The 19,258-nt window shown below is 37.2% G+C and overlaps 1 protein-coding gene across 2 annotated transcripts in view; it reads right to left on the bottom strand.

The window, feature by feature from the left end:
- The window catches only part of EPRS1 (glutamyl-prolyl-tRNA synthetase 1), a 67,965-nt gene that overhangs the window by 17,457 nt on the left and 31,250 nt on the right, over positions 1-19,258 (bottom strand). For both annotated transcript variants that reach the window (XM_036841345.1, XM_036841356.1), the window contains 5 exons: positions 19,105-19,217; positions 15,556-15,673; positions 10,010-10,369; positions 2,919-3,152; positions 1,332-1,594 (listed from right to left, as the gene is read on the bottom strand). In XM_036841345.1, coding sequence (XP_036697240.1) covers positions 1,332-1,594; positions 2,919-3,152; positions 10,010-10,369; positions 15,556-15,673; positions 19,105-19,217 — 1,088 coding nt within the window. The remainder of the gene's footprint in view (positions 1-1,331; positions 1,595-2,918; positions 3,153-10,009; positions 10,370-15,555; positions 15,674-19,104; positions 19,218-19,258) is intronic.

Here is a 19,258-nt window from a genome sequence, read left to right as displayed (position 1 = left end):
ATCTGCAATAAAAAACTATTCTAGAGATATGGGAACACATGTATATGTATAACTGATTCACTTTGTTATAAAGCAGAAACTAACACATCATTGTTAAAGCAATTATACTCCAATAAAGATGTTAAAAAAAAATGTTTGAAGTCATTAATGATGGTGATTGTGCAATAAACTCTAAGAAATCAAAGAAAACTATTCTAGACAATAATCTTTTTATTGAAACACCAACCATTATTCAGGAAATTGTGGTCTTATGATCCACATAGAAAAATCTACCCATTAGTTATGTTTTATAAAAGGTACATCTTTTTAGAGTTTACAAACAAGGCTTTATTGGCTTAAAATCTTAATGTATTTATGTCTGAATTCTCCGTTGTTTCACTTTGATACATCTCAACAAAATGCCTACATGAAATCTGGCCCTTTCACAAGCAGTCAGAAGGTAAAAAATGAGAAGTTCTATTCTCACTTCTACTATTCTATAATGCTGATCACCCAGTCAATGGGCAAGAAAATAACTGTTGTATTCTCTTGTTTTAGGAGACACTGTGTGTATACTGTGAGTGATGAGAGGCAGAATTTGAAATTCAGCTAAACAAATCTAACACCAAAGTACCTCTAAACAGTAGTTGCTAACAACAGCCTAACTTAGGTTCAGCTTAGAGTGAACATCACAAAGTTCACTCTAATTTTGGGATGTGGATAATGGGGGAATCATATTGTTCATATGGATTAGAAGATATTGAAACACCATCTGTTCCACAGTGCTGTCTTTAAACCAGCTTTGTTTTATATTTAACCAATTTAAAAACCTATTGAGAACAAAGTTCTCGTTTAGTCCCCACAAAAGATTTTCATTTGAAAAATCTGCTGAAGTGCAAAACAATGCGTACAGTTAGGCTAACAATTGTGTTACAAGGGAGGAAGAAGAGGGGGTAAAAATATATATATATATACACACACATATATATTTGTTTTTACTTGTGTAAGCAAATGAAAATCTCTTAGTGGATACGGAAGAAACTAGTAACAGTGGTTACCAATTCATTATGGTGGTAGGAGGAACTGGGAAGATGGGAAAGAAGCATAGGAGTGAGACTGCACTTAACTTTTTATATTCTAAGATTCTTGAACCAAGCAAACGAATGTGTTACCTATTTAAATAAATAAACAGAAAATGAACAAAAGCTATCTGCTGACATTATACCTTTAGCATTCTCCAATTTAATGTGATAGTCAAACTAACCAAAATTTGTTTTTTTAAAAAAATAATTAAAAGTTGACTTCATCCAAAACTTTGCTTCACTTCAAATGAAGTTTCCACGTTTTATTACCTGGTCTGCTTCTTAGGCCCTTGTCCTTCCCCTGGTCCACTTGATGACAGCCCACTTCCTTGGTTTTTAGAAGAGTCTTTCTTTTGGCCATCGTTTTGTTTCTGAGTTTTATTCTGCTTTTCAGATTTATTTTCTTTTTCTTTCTTTTTCTTATCTTTTTCCTCAGCCCCATTGGCAGAGACAGGCTTATAATCTACTCCCGTCAGAGACTTGTACTGTGCCTTCAGCTGAAGGAGTTCTTGTACAGCTGTATCTACTTGATCCTTTAATAAAAGAGGAAAAAGAGAAGAGGGCATTTAATTCAAATCACTGTCTCAGCACCAATGTCCAACGCTTTATAAGCAGATTTGAAAACACAAAGGCAGAGGGTATGGGGTACGGGGTGGAGAATGTCAAATACACACTACTGAAAATGAATAAAAGAGCATGAGAAACAGAAACAGAACTGGAAAATACTGACTAAAAAACTGTACTATAACTGCACTGTTCAAAGAATAGCCACTGGGCTTCCCTGGTGGCGCAGTGGTTGAGAGTCTGCCTGCCAATGCAGGGGACACGGGTTCGAGCCCTGGTCTGGGAGAATCCCACATGCCACGGAGCGGCTGGGCCCGTGAGCCACAATTACTGAGCCTGCGCGTCTGGAGCCTGTGCTCCGCAACAGGAGAGGCCGCGATAATGGGAGGCCTGCGCACCGCGATGGAGAGTGGCCCCCACTTGCCGCAACTAGAGAAGGCCCTTGCGCAGAAACGAAGACCCAACACAGCCATAAATAAATAAATAAATAAAAATTAAACTTTAAAAAAAAAACAAAAAACAAAAAAACAAAACAAAGAATAGCCACTGGCCACATGTGGCCGATTAAATTTAAATTAAAGTAAATAAAACTTAAAATTCAGTTCCTCAGTCACATTTCAAGGGCTCAACAGCCCTTGCGGCTAGTAACTACTGTACTGGACAGAACTGTTAGAACATTTCCATCATCTCAGAAAGTTCTATTAGAAAGCACTAGGACATAATATGTATTCTACGGTAATTTAAGTTGAGTCATTAAATTACGTAAGTTGAACATTTCACAGTTATAAAAACTGACAGTAATCAAGTTTCTATATTACTGGTTAAACTTCAAAACCTATAACGACTTATTGTTTTTCACTCATCTGAATCGGTACCAACAAATCCTCCTCCTATAAAGATAATACAACTAGCGCACACTATACTAGAGCTCAAGATAAAACTTGCCGTTTGAGATTGACAGAGCTTTAGGAGAATGAGTCAAACAAAGAGTACGCACCGAGGGCCTACAGTATGCCAGGCACTGATATGGTCTAGGTCCCTATTCTCAAGGATCTTACAGACAAGAGAGAAACAGACAACTCAACAATTAAACTAGCTGCTAAACGATTTAAGTGTTATGTCAGAGAAAGGCAGTGTCATACGAACGCTTCTCTAAAAGGCAAGATGAAAGAGTTGAGAACCGAGATCATGAGTAGAAGTTAGCCAGATCTGATGGGACACAAAGGGTTCCAGGCAAAGAAAACGGCCTGTAGTGTAAGAAACAAAAACACACAAACATAACACCACACTAACCTTAGAAGCTTTTTCAGCTTTAAGTTTTCGAACTACTTCTCCTTGAGTAGCTACTTTGTCAAAAAGTGATTTGGCTTCTGGTGTTTCTGGACCACGAGGCTCAGAGCTTCTGGATGGACTTGAACCTGAACTTTGTGATGATGGAGGCTGACCAGGAATGTACTCCTTCCCAGTTTTTTCTTTATACTGAGCTTTCAGGGACAGTAAGCATTCTACGGCTTCATTTACTTTAGCCTGAGATAAAAGAGGAAAAAAAGATAAGTATTTAACGCTTTCTGAAATTTCTGAAAATTTCAATCATTATTAAAAATCATTAACTACCACCAAAATATCCCTGTAAATAATCATCATGGAGAAACCCAAGCACAAAAGAGCTAAATCATCAGCCTAAAATAGCAGATGAAAGCTAAAGAAAAGTTCAAAATATAAATATCATAAATCTATATACAAATCATAAAAGTAAACACAAATGCACATACACATATAATACTGTGACTTTACACTTTACATATGTAAACAGACAAATTATAGAACATCCCAGCAAACTGTCAGTTTCCAAGCCCTGGGACCGTAAACAGTGGAGCCAGAATTTACAAAATCAGAATTTGCCTGTATGAATCCTTATTTTCTTCAGCTTATTAAAAAGACACTAAATACAGCACTGGAAAAAACCCCCACAGTATGGACTCAACTAAAGAATAGCTACATCACTCTTAAAAATTTACAGTGAAATGAGAAGGTATGTTGAGGTTTTAATTAGACATTCACCTATATATATCAGCCTCTGATACTTCAACAGAATTATGATGAAAAAGAATGAAACAGCCCAACTGAGACACTTGTGACTTCAGCAGAGAAGGACAGGCAAAGGGCCCACGCTGGACACCTTACCTGAATGGTGATACCATCTAACCACAAACTACACTATATACTATATACTATACCACTGGAAAGTCAAGGCATCAATCAAAACAGAGAAAAAGTGCCTCCCAATTACCTTATCCAAGTTTTATGGCTATGTTCTAACAGTGCTCCAAATAGCTAAGAGGAACCCAACACAAGCAGAAAGAATACTAAAATGGGGGTCAAAGGAACACAGGAAGAACCGGTATACCTTCAAAGAATTTGCATGTACAAAATAGCAACTGACATTTCCTTGTCCGATACTTTATGATACAGTTTTGCTGCCTGTTAGAGTCTGCCACACTAGGCATCACAGAGGAAGTAAAGGTAAGAGGAGAAATTGCAAAGAGAAATGAGTAGGTTGTCTGATTTGTACTCCTGACCTGTCTCTTGTTTATATTCTGTCTTTAGAACTGAATGTTTCCACAACGAAATCCTAAGAAAAAGAACATAGTTAATCAGACACATAAGAATCAAGAAACTTCCATCAGCTAAAAGAAAGAAAATGGCATAAAATAGTTAAGGGACTTTCCTGTAACCATTTCTACAAAAAGAGGCCTATTTGAAAGAAGTTCCATTTTATACTATAAGCAGGTATTGACTAGAGTTTGAAGTCAGATGGCACACATTTCACAAAGGAAAAACCCTTGTGTGGCAAGATTACAATTTGAAATATTATAAAGGAGAAAATTAATATGGACAAACCACTTCATTACTGAATGAAATATACTAAAAGTGGGGTAAAATTATGTATGTCTATATCCTCTCCAACTAAATTATTATTAGTTAACTAAACTATTCAGGTTATTTTTCGAAACAGTGAAATCATACTACTTGCTATGCAGTCTTATCTGATGATTTAGAAGGTACCTAAAGATTTTTGAAAGAATTAGAATTATCAATATAAAACATAATTACTATCATTTTATGGCCTATTTACTCTGTGCCAGATACTATGCTAAGTGCTTTACACGGACCATCTTATTTAATTCTCAAAACAACCCTTATCCATTTTATAGAAGAAGGCAGAAAAGCTTAGAAAGATTAAGGACCTTACCCAAAGTTACACAGTAAGTGGTAGAGCGAGAATTTTAATCTACGGTTTATTCTAGAGTCTTTCATCTTGAACACAATAGTATGCATCGCATTACAGAAGGTATGAGACAATGATCTAAATTTCAACGTTCATTTTAATCCTACTAACTAACATGCCATGAAGACTGCTTTTTCAAAAGAGGTCTTTGATTCTTACTTGAATACGTCTCATAGAATGAGAAAAAAATAATTTCTTTTAATATTCTAGTTTTCTGGATTAAAAGACATTTACAAAGAGAAATTGGATAGTACTACTCAGTAGTACAAGATTACACAACAGCAGAATGTTAAAAAGCACTTGTTAATAGATCTTAAGTCTTTAATGGACAAAGACTGTTTTAAACTTACCTAACATGTGCCAACACAGACAAGAAAAAAGTTTTCAATAAATAATTGTTGATGCGGATGAATGAGAATGGGAACAGCCTACAGAAAGACTTCAGTAAAGGTTTAAGATGGGAATTTGAGGAAGTAAAAATGACGTTGAAAGAATGATTTAAAACATGACTGAAAATGTAGAAAATGGACGAGAACACACCTGGGTGGAATGCATGAAAAGTACACAAACTGTTTTTGCGGCAGCCACTAGATGGAAACATTTCCCCACAGTGAAAGGAGGCAACTTTAATAAAAAGAAAAACCTAGAACTTAACCAATTCAGAACAGTAAGAAAAGAACCTTTCAAAATGGCCTCAGCACCTCAACGATCAGTGAAAAAAGCTTTAAAAAATACTTTTTTCAAACTTTATTTTTTTCCAACTCTATTCACAGTCACCCACCTTTGCTCCTTACTAACACAGCTGAGGGAATTACACCTCCACACATTAATGACGACTCCCCAAAGCAAAGATTCTCACTTCGCTGGGGGGTCGGGGGCAGGAGTTGGTGGTGAATGGTAATCAGAAGAGGGAGCCTTTCAAATGAGGAAGGGGGAGTGAGAAGCTTGTATCATATTAAAAAGTCTGCTTGGAGATTTAGCAAACTTAAAGTTTGAAGGTTTTCAAAGAAAGGCATTTTCTTCTCTGAATCAATGGATTAGAAATCTATGTTTAGCTTAAGCCTGTAAGAAACAGTCCATTTACTGAACCTGGATCCCAGGAACCAATACAGCACAGGAAAGGGCCCAGACTCCTCAGTCAACCTGGATTAGAACACCTGTTTTGCCGTTTCTCACCTGGTTCACTTACCTACATCACAACGTATCTGTTACTTTTCTGACACAAATAAATCAATACAAACTCCTCTGATTTTCCTAGAAGATCCTTATGAAATGTCGTTTCACAAGATGGTTGGATTTATACTTGCTTAGAGCAAAAGTAAGTTTGCATTAAGTACCACATACAAATATAGCAGAAACCCACTAACACAAATTCCAAACAAGAAGCTCAAAACCATCAAGGGAAAGACGGGTTTGTTTCTTCTCATTTTCTCCGCCTACGACATTATTTTTTGGCCTGAGAATTCTTAAGGCTATTTGGGGTGGGTGTGAGGGGTAGTGGTTTTCTAGAACAGTCTGTTTAATGGACAAAGGGATATAACAATGTGTCTCCTTTCTTGATAAACTGTGATTTGGGTTTTAAAACCAAAAACATTGGTGTAAAATACAAAAGAGCAAAGGTTGGAGAAACATTTAAGATGAATTACTGGGGGCATGAAATGCAAGGTGCTGTGAATTAAAATGCTGCCAGCGCAGAAGTAAAAGGTGACCAGCACCCCCTCAACACAGACGAGGTTTGACAAGACCAAACAACTGTGGATTATGATTTTGATTCAACATAGTCATCATCTGATCTTACTGCCATTCATTACTTCAATTTTTAAAATCCTTAACTATAAAGGTTCTGAAAAGTCTTTCCTCTAAGGGAAAGACTTTTCAATAATAAAGGGCCCGGCCAGATAGTAAATATATCAGGCCTTGCAAGTCTGTTGCAACTCCTCAGCTCTGGAATTACAGCGCTAAAACGGCCGTGGACAATATGTAAACTAGTAAGTGTGGTCGTGTTCCAGGAACATTTCACTTACAGAACACAGGTGCAGGCCACAGTTTGCCAAGCCCTGTCCTGGAGTCTGAAGTGTCATAGTATTCCATAAAACCTTTGACTTACCATTTTCTGACTCCCATTTCAAGAAATACTATAAATTCATGTTCAAAACACTTCACTCAAATTTCAAATCAGAAGAATCTGTTCAAAACCAAAACTTTATTTTTTGGGACTGCAACTTTAAAACTTTCAAAGTTAATACTTAAAATCTGAAAGTGGCCTTAACTATTAAAGTAACTCAGCAGTAAGAGTTATTAAATATTTGGTGTGTTCTTGGATTTCCACCTCACACTCTGCTTGATCCAGCACTGTAACGCAACTATCTACTGGGCAGGAGGAAAAGGAAAGGGGAGCAGAGGGTGAACTTGAAGGTTTTAATTCTTTGCCCACATTATGCTCATATTCTGCCTTCATGCTTAAAAGTTCATGCACGGAATCACCGATCTGATCCTGAAAAAGAAAAGGGGTGGGGGGGAACGAATAGAGGAAGAAAAGTCTCATTGAAACCTGTAACTATAAAACCTCAGCCAACCACTTTCCTTACTTTAGTGGTAGTAACATGACGTAGGAAATGGAATGACAAAGTGGCTTAGACAAATTAATGTAAAACAAGCACAGACTTGCTTAATAAATAATAACAAACTAGTAAAACCATGACTCTCTGGTGCTTAGAACGTCTCTAACTGGAAATGACTTGGGAATGAGTCAAAATAGGAATCCACGCTTTGCAAACTTCAGGAAGTTACTTTTATATTCCTATTCACTTCAGAAAGTAGTTTCTCATTGGCTACTAAAACCAACAAATAAAAAAAGGAGTATTATTTGAATATTATTGTATGTGGTGTTGTGAGGATTAAATGCAAAAATAGCAATGTATAGTGAACAGTGCCAGATATAGTCTACATAACACTTCCATTCATAGTAACTGCGTTGGTTCTCAGGAAAAAAGAGCAATTTACTACTGTTAGCATTTAGAGAAAAAAACATATATATATAAGTAATATTTTGAAACACAGATATGGTACATTGTAGGCTTTCAATAAATGTAGGTTAAACTACACTGAAGTCAGATTCATTTCAGTATCACATTTATCATTATCAAAAAGCACCTAGTGAAAGTACCTGCCCAATTTCCAAAGAAATTTAGAGTTTTTTACCCACAGGCTGACTTTCATAACTTCAACAGTGCTATTTTATGGATGTGATCCATTAACCCAGCAGGATGGGAAACTGAGTTGGCTGTTGCTGTGAGTATAATGGTTGCCGTTGTTACTGCCCCACACGTAAGCAGCTGACCAAGAATCAGCACAGAATATCACATACTCTACTCAGAATGAAGGAATGTAAAGAGCAAAGCCCTTCCCCTCAAATTACATCTAGAAAAGGGTCCATAGTGAGTGTATGACATATACAGAGAGTACAAATGCTCCTAACCTCACCACAGGATAGGAAACATCAAGGGTTTATATGCCCAACCCATACACCTACCAGCCTTCATTCTTTGAAGCAAAGCTGTTTTATAGCATCACAGCTATGCAGGACTTCAACAGTCTCGTTGAAGAGAAAGGAGAAAAGATTTCTCACACTTCACAATGAAGAGACAAAAATAATAACTCCTGGAGCAAAACCCAAGATCTCCCCAAAGCGTTTGCTCTCCTCAGCAGAGGTCAAATGTCCACGAATGAAAGTATCTTAGGGGACAGGGTTTCTAGTCAGATGCAGAAAAACTTGTTAATGAGGTGAGGAATTTACAACCTCAAGTTACTCAATCATTCTCCCACCAAAGCCCAGGATATTGACCAGACAACAGATCCCTGGGAACACTTTAGAACAGATCTCCTCCAGTCACGTAAGTCAAGCCCAGTGGTTCGTCACATCTCTCTGTGTTCATGCCACAGCCCAGATTCTACAGTTTTTGGTAGCTTACTTATCCAGTTACAGCACTACTAATTTGATCATGTTTTAGAACTATGCTACTATTTGAGTAGAACTACATGACGTGATTATTAAACTTGATTCTTCTCTATCCCAGATGCCATTCCTTTTGCCTCTTATTTACAGCAAGCAATCCTGTACCACACTCAGTGCTACCACCCACTTGGCTAAATGTTTTTCCTAAAGATATCGTTAAAACGAGAATGAAATTTATACTTCAGTCAAAATGTGGTATCACCTGAGGGCTCCCCTACGAAAAGTCTGAAATAGTCACTGGTCAGAAACCTCTTGACAACTCATTATTCCCTGAATATACCTCGAACTTTTGCTGGTGCATCTTCTACACCCAGTCCCAGGCCAGCGGCATCAGCACCGCCTGAACAACTTTTTACAAATGCATACTCTCTGCATGCTCTGGACTTACTGAAGCAGACACTCAAGAGGTAGGGCCCAGCAGTCTGTGTTTTAGCCAGCTCTCTGGTAATTCTGATGCACAATAAAGCTTGAGAACCACAGATCTACACTAAGAGTACCTCCTCTGAAAGTCATTCACCTTAAAGGGCTTCTTCTACTTCAGGACTACTTTAAATATCCTTTATAACTGTTTCCCCCTTGCCTGCCACTTGCAGACACAGACACTTTTTTTTTTTTTTCCAAATCAGAATATTGATTTTATTTTCAAATGAAATATGCCCCTCCCCAAACCTTTTATTTCAAAGGTGTGTATGTTAAATCTTCTTGAAAATTTCTGCCCAGGAGTGTTCCCAGGATGGCATCATTGTGGCGAATGTCAGGATCTGGGATAAGAACTTGCATGCTCCCAGCATCTCTACTTCAGACACAGACACTTCTGAGAGCCATTTATACATATCATACAGGATTACAGTCTGTGCATGGCTCTTCCTCAGCCCCACGCCCCCACTAGATGGTAAGCTGTCTCACACTAATATTTCCAGAGCTTGGCAGATAGCATGTATCAATAAATGTTGACTGTTACGTCAAAATACTCAATCGGACAGTCTACAGACAACATGTCTCATAAGATGAGACTAGCCTAGGTCGTTTGACTTCATAAGCTTACTTACAATGTGTCTAAACTCGTTCCAGGATACTGACCTTAGGGGCTTTTTCAGCTTTCAGTTTACGAACCACCTCCCCTTGTGCAGCAACTTCATCATACAGAGATTTACTTTCCAGAATATCTGATGATGATTTAGAAGAAACATTCTGTATTATTGCAGCAGGAGGATTTCCAAGTTTATATTCCTGGCCAGTTTTCTCCTTATATTCAGCCTTCAAAGACAAAAGCTGTTTTACAGCTGCATCTATATCTTCCTTTGCTGCTTTCTTGGCTTTTAATTCACGAACCACATCCCCTTGAACAGCCACTCTGTTGTAAAGGACCAAGGAATCCTCAGACGTAGCGCAAGTATTATTCAAAGAAGGAGCTGACCTTGTCTTAAGAGGAGTAGCTGCCTACAGAGGCAGAAAACCAAAAGTAAAATTAATTCATGTTAAAAATCTCTCCACAAAATTATATCAAACTGTTTTCTAATGTTTTAAGTTAAAAACAAAATTTAAAAATTTTACTCCTTAAAAAGTTTAAATGAATAATCTCATTCCTAAAAATTTATCCTAATGAGAAATAACAGAAGTAAACAAAGGTAGAGGTACACAGATATTCACTGGAGCATTTTTATTACAGCAAAAAACTGAACCTAAATCATTACCATTAGAGGACTATTTAAAGAAATTATGACACACCCACCAGATCTGCTCTACCACACACTAGCTGTGCAACCTTGAATTAGTTACTTAAGCCAGTTCTGCTTTTTAACCATAAGAGAGGGATAATAATTGTATTGAACCCATCAGGTTGATGGGAAATAAAAGGTAATAAATCTATGTAAAGCTCTTAGTTACAAAGGCTGAGAAAAAGTAAATATCAATAAGTTAGGTATTATTACTAATTTTTTAAAAGATGAGATATATCTAGATTGTTGACAAGGCAAGAGCTCCATGAAATACTGTGAAACAATTTTATAGTAATGCTGTGAAACAATTCCATTTGTGTAAAATTATATATTTATAGGCATATGGTTGTATATAAGCATGTGCAACAAATCCAGAGATATGTTCCCTAAACTGATTTCTGGATAGTGAATAACTATACTGTATTTATTCTCAATGTCATGCTCTTCTTTCGCTTAGAATGTTTTCCTCCTACTGAAACCCTTCCAACTTTAAAACCCTGCTACACCATACCTTCCCTGTGACTTTTTTAATGGTCTTCTACTTAATTTTTCAGAATAATCTCATACATATTCATTGAGCCATATGTATTAAACTCCAAAATGTTTTGTCTCTACTCCAGAACTCTGTCCTGATACCAGACCCAGTATTCTGAATGGTCTTCCAGACATCTTTACCTGGATAGCTAAGAGGCACCTCAAGCTGTATCAAAGTTGCATTTTACATGGAGATTAGGTTCTAAAATCACCATGTAAGTAAAAAACCACATACACTAAAAAATTAGTCCCCCAAAATTCCTTAAATCACTCATAATTTATAGTATATTTTTTGGTGAGGTATGTATATGTACAGTCATAAACATTAATATGCATATATAAGTGCATAATATTATATAATAAGGGAAGACTACAATAAAGGAAGCCATTGTTATCAAAATTATATGCAGTCTGTTCTGCTACACTTATTTTTGGTAAGATGAACTGACTCATTCATGGTTGGTAAACAGTGGAACAATATCAATATAATGCTGAAAAATCACATCACCTTGTACGTGATTTCTCCCAGTGTGTTAATGTTTTATGTCAAACGAGCATAAAGGAAAAAGCTTACTCACAATTAAAGAGAAAGCTTTAGAAATACATGACAATCTTACAGAAGAACGAGAAAGTCTGTATAAGTGCATTCCTTTAGGGCAGGTGGTACTTTAAAAAAACTGTTTTCCATAACATTAAACCATCTAATGAAGGTGCAAGCATGGATGAAGAAGTTTCAAATATATTATATATCCTCTTCTGCTCAAAAAAAAAAAAAAGTGTTGAAGCAGGGTACTCCCTGGATCAGACTTTAATTTTTTTTAATTAATTAACTAATTTATTTATTTATTTTTGGCTGTGTTGGGTCTTTGTTGCTGTGCGCAGGGTTTCTCTAGTTGCGGCGAGCGGGGGCTACTCTTCGTTGCGGTGTGCGGGCTTCTCACTGTCGTGGCTTCCCTTGTTGCAGAGCATGGGCTCTAGGCACACATGCTTCAGTAGTTGTGGCACGTGGGCTCAGTAGTTGTGGCTTGCAGGCTCTAGAGCTCAGGCTCAGTACTTGTGGTGCATGGGCTTAGTTGCTCCACGGCATGTGAGATCCAGGGTTCGAACCCGTGTCCCTTGCATTGGCAGGCGGATTGTTAACCACTACGCCACCAGGGAAGTCCCCAGACTTTAATTTTGATAACACCGGTATCTACTGGAGGCAAATACCGTCAAAGATCTATATATCAAAAGAGAGAGCAGTACCCCTAAGGTTTAAGGCTGCAACAATGGCTGACTGCAATGTTGGGTACAAATGCCCGTCAACTGTATTTTAACTTCTATTAGGATCTGCGCAGGTTTCAAAGCTTTTCCAAAAACTTTTTGATACTCCTCCCACCAAGAAGCCTCTACATCCTCTCCCTTGAATCTGGGCAAGGTTATGACTGTTCAACCAATACAACATGGCAGAAGGGACTCTATGTGAGGTTTCCGAGGTTAAATCATAAACCATACAGCGATGCTTCGAACTTGTCTATTGGATGCTCACTTTTGGAGCCCTGATCTGTCACATACAAAGTCTCACTACCCTGAACATCCCATGCTGAAGCTGTCTGTCAACACCTCCACTGAGCTCCTAGCCAACAGCCAGCATCAACTGCCACCCACGTGGGTGAGCCATTTGGGATGTCCAGCCTCACTGAGCCTTCAATGACTGCTACCCAGCCACAATCTGAATGAAACCACAAAAGATGCAAGTTTTTAGTGGTTTGCCCCAATCCTATTTTTCCTGATTAGTATGTCATTTTGTAGAACATAAAGTTTTTCAAGAACACATACACTGGGGCTTCCCTGGTGGCGCAGTGGTTAAGAATCCGCCTGCCAATGCAGGGGACACGGGTTCGAGCCCTGGTCCAGGAAGATCCCACATGTGGAGCAACTAAGCCCATGGGCCACAACTACTGAGCCTGCGCTCTAGGGGCTGCGAGCCACAACTACTGAGCCCGCATGCCACAACTACTGAAGCTCGCATGCCTAGAGCCCATGCTCCACAACAAGAGAAGCCACCACAATGAGAAGCCCGTGTACCACAACGAAGAGTAGCCCCTGCTCGCCACAACTAGAGAAAGCCCGTGCTCAGCAATGAAGACCGAAAAAAAAGAACACATACATTAACTCATAGCATAATACTAATAACTTTACAGGAAATGTAAAAGATGAGAGGCACAGGTGTAAATTGGGACCAATGAGGGAACAGTAGCCGAATTTCCCATCTCGTGCTATTCTAGTATATATACTAGCGGTTCTCAAGGTGTGGCCTACAAACCCCAGAGGGTTTCTGAGACCTTTTCAAAGGAGGTCCGCAAGGTCACAGCTATTTTCATGATAATAATAAGATGTAATTTGTCCTTTTTGCTCTCACTCTCTCATGAGTACACAGCGCAGTTTTTTGGAGGCTAAGGCAAATTAAAAAGATTTGCAAAAATGCAAAACCATACCACTCTCCTAACTAAAAGTTTTCTTTTAGAAAACAGTTATATTTCATAAAAAAAAGTTATTTATATAAACATATGGTTGGGTTTATTATTGCTATTTTTTAAATGAATTAATAAATTCTTTTAAAACTTCTCAATTTTAATTTTTATGGCAAACACTGATAAATATAATCCACGTAAACGAAGGTCCTCAATCATTTCTAAGTGTGAAACCAAAAAGTTTGAGAACTGCTGGTATATAAATAGCACAAGGATACTGCCCTACTTAAATTCTTACTTCTCTTCCTTTAATTTTCTTTTGGCTAAGACTACATAGCTTTTAGTTTGTGTAAATTAAAAGCTCAAGTCATGACATTCCGGCTCTTAACAGTTCCAAGCTTGTATCTCCTAATAAACTGTGCTTCTGTCTTCCCTAGCTCAGGTTATTTACCACTCACTTACCTAGTCAACCAAAACAAAACTAGAAGTTACTGTCTTCCTATTCTACTTCCTGAATTCATGTCCTACTTTATTTCCTCCATGCCCTCATGCTCTGGCTTCCTGACCACTTATCACATCTTCTAATCCTACATCCAATCCACCCTCCAAACTATCTTCTTCACTGCTACCAAATCTTCAATGACTACACAACTGCCAACACCTATGGACCCCAAACTATGCAGCAAGGTGTTCCAGGGAGCCACTGGAAATTCCTAGGGACACCACAGGATGTTTTAAATATCTAAGGTAAACAGTAACATATCCAACATCTGTCAAACACTGCATACTACAAGTTCAAGGTGGCTCGATATATAGAGTGTGCTATATTCCTTTCAATGATGCCATATCTTTGCAAAGCTGGATTTTTCCAGCTGTTGTGTTAAAAATCAAATACCACAGGAAAATCATTGTGGAAACAGAAAATAAGCATGGTAGTGTCCAATCTGAGTCCAAGGTTCAAGGAAGAAATAAAAGTATTATTTTTTTCTTTCAATTAATACGTCATTTTAAGAATGAAATAAAAATAAGAAATTTAAATATTTAACATTTAAGAACAAAATCTTTTATAAATGAAATTTAAGTTTCTTTTCCTTCAATTTATGTATATGATTTTTTTCAAATGGCTACTAAGTTACTGGGATATAAATATTTATCTAGTTGCTTGAACTTAACTACTTAATAAAGAGAACAGTTAGGAATTTCATTCAGCCTAGAGGTGTCATGAAAAAAATTACTGGGAAACTAAGGAGGCTATGAAATGAGGAAGTTTGAGGACCTCTGGCCTGCACAATAAACCCCCGAAATCTCTAGACATGTCACGGCCTCTCAAATCCACATCCTGTAAAATGAGGACAGAAGCTGTGTCTCTATCCGGAATGTCCTCCAGACCTGGACTGCCAGGAAGATTCCTAACTCATTCTTAAAGACAGAGATTAAGCATTACCCCCAAGATGAAAAAAAACCAGAAAGAGGCAAAGTTTCTTATCTGCCCTTTTTCTCTTTTCTGAACCTCAATGACTGTTGGGAGCTCCTCTCCAAGATGCACTGGAGTTTGATAACGTACAGACAGGGGGCCAGAAAACCAGGTCACCGTCCTAACACTGTCTTAACGACTTGTTTTCTTGGGCAAGGATCTACTGCAGCTCTATTAGAATTTTAAAAAGGCTTCTCTAAAAGATTCTTTTAATCTAGTCTTTCTTACTCTTTCACATAAAAAAATTAACTTTTGAAAATCTTGTTTTGCAGGGTATTTTAAAATCTTACAAGAAAGAACAACAACAACAAAAATCTCAAGAGTTAGAGTTATTGTCTTCTTAGATCTCAACAGTGAGGAAGACAATCTTTGTAAACAAACAGATTCTAAACCCTAGGACAGAAAGATCATTGATTAGAGACATATCCATAAAAGTCAATTATTTACCTCATTCTTTGTTGTTTCTACTTTGGTCTTTTCCTTTGACCCAGATGTTGGCATTTCCTTCGTATGCCCATCAGGAATGTATATCAGAATGCATGGAGCTTCTATGCAACTATATGGACTAAAAAGAAAATGAAGGGACAAAAAAGTTTGTTTGAACAAAATTATCTGAACAGCAATTAAAATTGAATTCCTAGATTAATTCAATGGCACTGTTAATACTTTTCAAGGTATAAGTATATAGTCCATTCTCTTATTCAAATCAGAGTCTCTTCAGAGTAGTTTAAAAACAATATATAAAAACTGACAGTGCTAACCATAAACTTTCAATTTATGAACTTTCATGGATATGAAAATGCTAAGTTCAGGACAAAGTTACATCTACTCTGGCCACCAGAAATGGCATGAGTGGATGTTCATGGTCTCACTCTTGACTTAAAAGAAATGCATCTACATACCACACCTAATCTGCTTATGAGCAGAAGAATTTCTGTACAACATTTATTTTGTAGGAATTTCTCAATTCTAAAGGGTACAGTCATTAGCAAAATCCACTGCCCTTGAGACTACTCATAAGCAAAATATTTTTTTGAATTTTGTGGCAAAGGCCACACAGTAAAAATAAGTGAGAGAATTTAGTGACAACAGAATCCTATACATCTCTTCAGTATTTCTGAATATGGCCATATTGAAATATAATTCACATACCAAAAACTCCACCCTTTGAAAGTACACTACCCCTGGTTACATAAAACTGTGCAACCATCACCACTATCTAATTTTAAACCATTCTCATCACCCTAAAAAGGCCCTCTGTACCCTACCTGCCAGTCTCCCATGCCTTCCCTAGCAACCACTAATTTAACTTTGTTTGTATGAATTTGTCTATTCTGGACATTTCACATAAACGAAATCATACAATACGTGGTCTGTTGTGACCAGCTTACTTCACTTAGCATAATGCTTACAAGGCTCATGCGTGTTATAGCATGAATCAGCGCTTCACTTTTTTTTATGGCTGAAAAATATTCCCTTGTATGGATACACCACATTTTGTTTATCCATTCATCAGCTGTTGGACATCTGGGTTGTTTGTACCTTTTGTCTATTACGAATGATGCTGCTATGAGCATTCATGTACAACTTTTTGTGTGAACATATGTTATTACTTTTCTTGGGTATATACATAAAAGTGGAAATGCTAGGTCAAATGATAACACTATATTTAACTTTCTGAGGAACTGCCACATTGTTTTCCAAAGTAAGTACATCATTTTACAATCCTATTAGCAATGTATGAGGGTTCCAATTTCTCCACATCCTCAACACTTGTTACTGCCTGCCTTCTTGATTACAGCCATCCAAGGGGATACGGAATGATATCTCACTGTGGTCTTGATTTGCATTTCCCTAATAACTAATAATATTGAGCATCTATTCATGTGTTTATTGACCACTTGTATATCTGCTTTGGAGAATGTCTTTGTCCGTTTTTAACTGTCCTTTTATTATCAAGTTGTAAGGATTCTTTATTTATTCTGCATACAAGTCCTTTATCAGATACACGTGCAAATATTTTCCTCTCATTCTGTGGACTGTCTTTTCACTTTCCTGATGGTGTCCTCTGAAGCACAAAAATTTTTGATATAGTCCAATTTATGTATATTTTCTTTGGTTGCTTATGCTTTAGGTGTTATATTTAAGAAAGCACTGCTAAGGTTACAAAGACTTAAACTTATGTTTTCCTTTAAGAGTTTTATAGTTTAGCTCTTACATTCAGGTCCCTGATCCATATTTGAGTTAATTTTTATACATGGTATGAGGTAGGGGTCCGCTCACTCTTGCATGTGTTTGCTGATACAGCACCACGTGTCTAAAAGTTCAACAATTCTTTCAGAATAAACTGAGAGCCTACTCTCTTCTGGGCATGACTCTGGTTGGGACCATCACTACCACCACCACCACCACCACCACCACCACTAAATATTTAACAAGGGCTTAATAAGTACTGGGCACTGTGCATGCCGTTTACACACATGGTCTTATTTGACTAACGGCAACATGATACTAACATGAACATGAAAAAAGTATCTGCCCTTAATGAATTTCCAGTGGTGGAAACAAGATAGATAGACAGACAGACAGAAAGATAGATACAACAGCACGTGATAAATATTCTAAAGAGGAAAGTGCTCGCTGCAATGGGGACACATAGGTTGGGTGCCTATCCAGATGAGAGGAATACAAGAAAGCTCTGGAAGAAGTAACATTTGAAAGGTTACCCAGATGAAGAAAAAGAAGCATGGCCATTCCAGGAAAAAGCAAGAAGTTCAAAGATAGTTGATGACTTTGGAAAGCCCCAAGCAGTCCAGTATCTTGAACAGAAGGGATCAGGAACAGGTAAACTACAACACAGATGGCTCAGGTGGGTCGAGAGGCCATTACATGAAAAATCTTGCATGCCAAACTAAGAAGTTTAGATTTTCCTCTGAAGCTAACAAGAATTATTAAGCAGGGGGGGATAATGTGATAAAATTGTTACTATGAAATTTTTAGACTGGGGGCCATATGAAAAGTGGATCAGAAAGGTGCAAAACTGGAAGGAAGAGACTACTTTAGAAACTGTTTTGGCAATCAAGGAAGAAATGCTAAGGGCCTGAAACAAAGGCAGAGCAGTAGATGCACAGAGATGAACTAGGCAAGCAGTACAAACAACAAGGTTTACTGATTAGAATGGGGGATGAAGGAGAAGAACTGAGGAGAGATGGTAACTAGGATCTTGAATTTTGAAGTTTGAGGTACTTGAAAGTTATCTATTCAGAGATGTCTAAAAGGCATTAATTAGATTCACAAGTCTGGAGCTCAGGAGTGAGGTCTGATCACAAAGTTAAAGAGATGCAATAAGAAATAGCAAAAACAAAAAAAAGAAACACGAACAAAAATTCAGAGACTGAAAGTTCTCCTAGTAATTCTATTACTTCATGGTTTAAAAAAAACACAAACATTTGTTATAATCCTCTAACTGTACCTGCTGTACTATTTGTATTCTACAATATATCCAATTAAAGTACACTATAAAGAAAAGCTGCCTGTGATAAACCATAATGGAAAAGAATATGGAAATGTATATATATACGTGCAACTGAGTCACTCTGCTGTACAGCAGTAATTAATACAACACTGTAAATCAACTATACTTCAATAAAAAATATATTTAGGAAAAAAAAAAATATATATATATATATATTTAGAAAAAAAGAAAAGGTAATAGTTATAATGTTTATCCAAAGATAACACTGAAATTTTTTTCTTTTTACTTGGACCATGTGAAGATGAATGGTTTAGTTCTAGAAATAAAATTTGTTAATATTATGCTGTTTCAAAGTTAAAATTTGTTACGATGATGTCTGAAATAGTAAACACAGAAGAACAAATGAAACCGAACAGAGAATTGTCAGGTACAGTATTTTAGTGGAAGTTCAATCTTTAAAATATTATTCACTATAAGAATTTTAAGCATTTTCATTTAGATGTTCAGTTACACTGATTTACCTAACAGGTTCATAAGGTTGATCACATATGAAGAAGCCTCGTCTCTGGAGTTGTATAATGTCTCCTTTTTTCAAATCCTTAAGGCAGGGATCCCCCAGCATTAATTCTTCATGCTGTAAAGATGGTACAAGACCAAAATACACTTTCTTGAACA

The sequence above is a fragment of the Balaenoptera musculus genome, chromosome 1, assembly GCF_009873245.2.
Source record: "Balaenoptera musculus isolate JJ_BM4_2016_0621 chromosome 1, mBalMus1.pri.v3, whole genome shotgun sequence".
Classification (NCBI taxonomy): domain Eukaryota; kingdom Metazoa; phylum Chordata; class Mammalia; order Artiodactyla; family Balaenopteridae; genus Balaenoptera; species Balaenoptera musculus.
The sequence above is the reverse complement of the archived record's forward strand: the minus strand, read 5'-3'. Positions and strand labels throughout refer to the sequence as shown.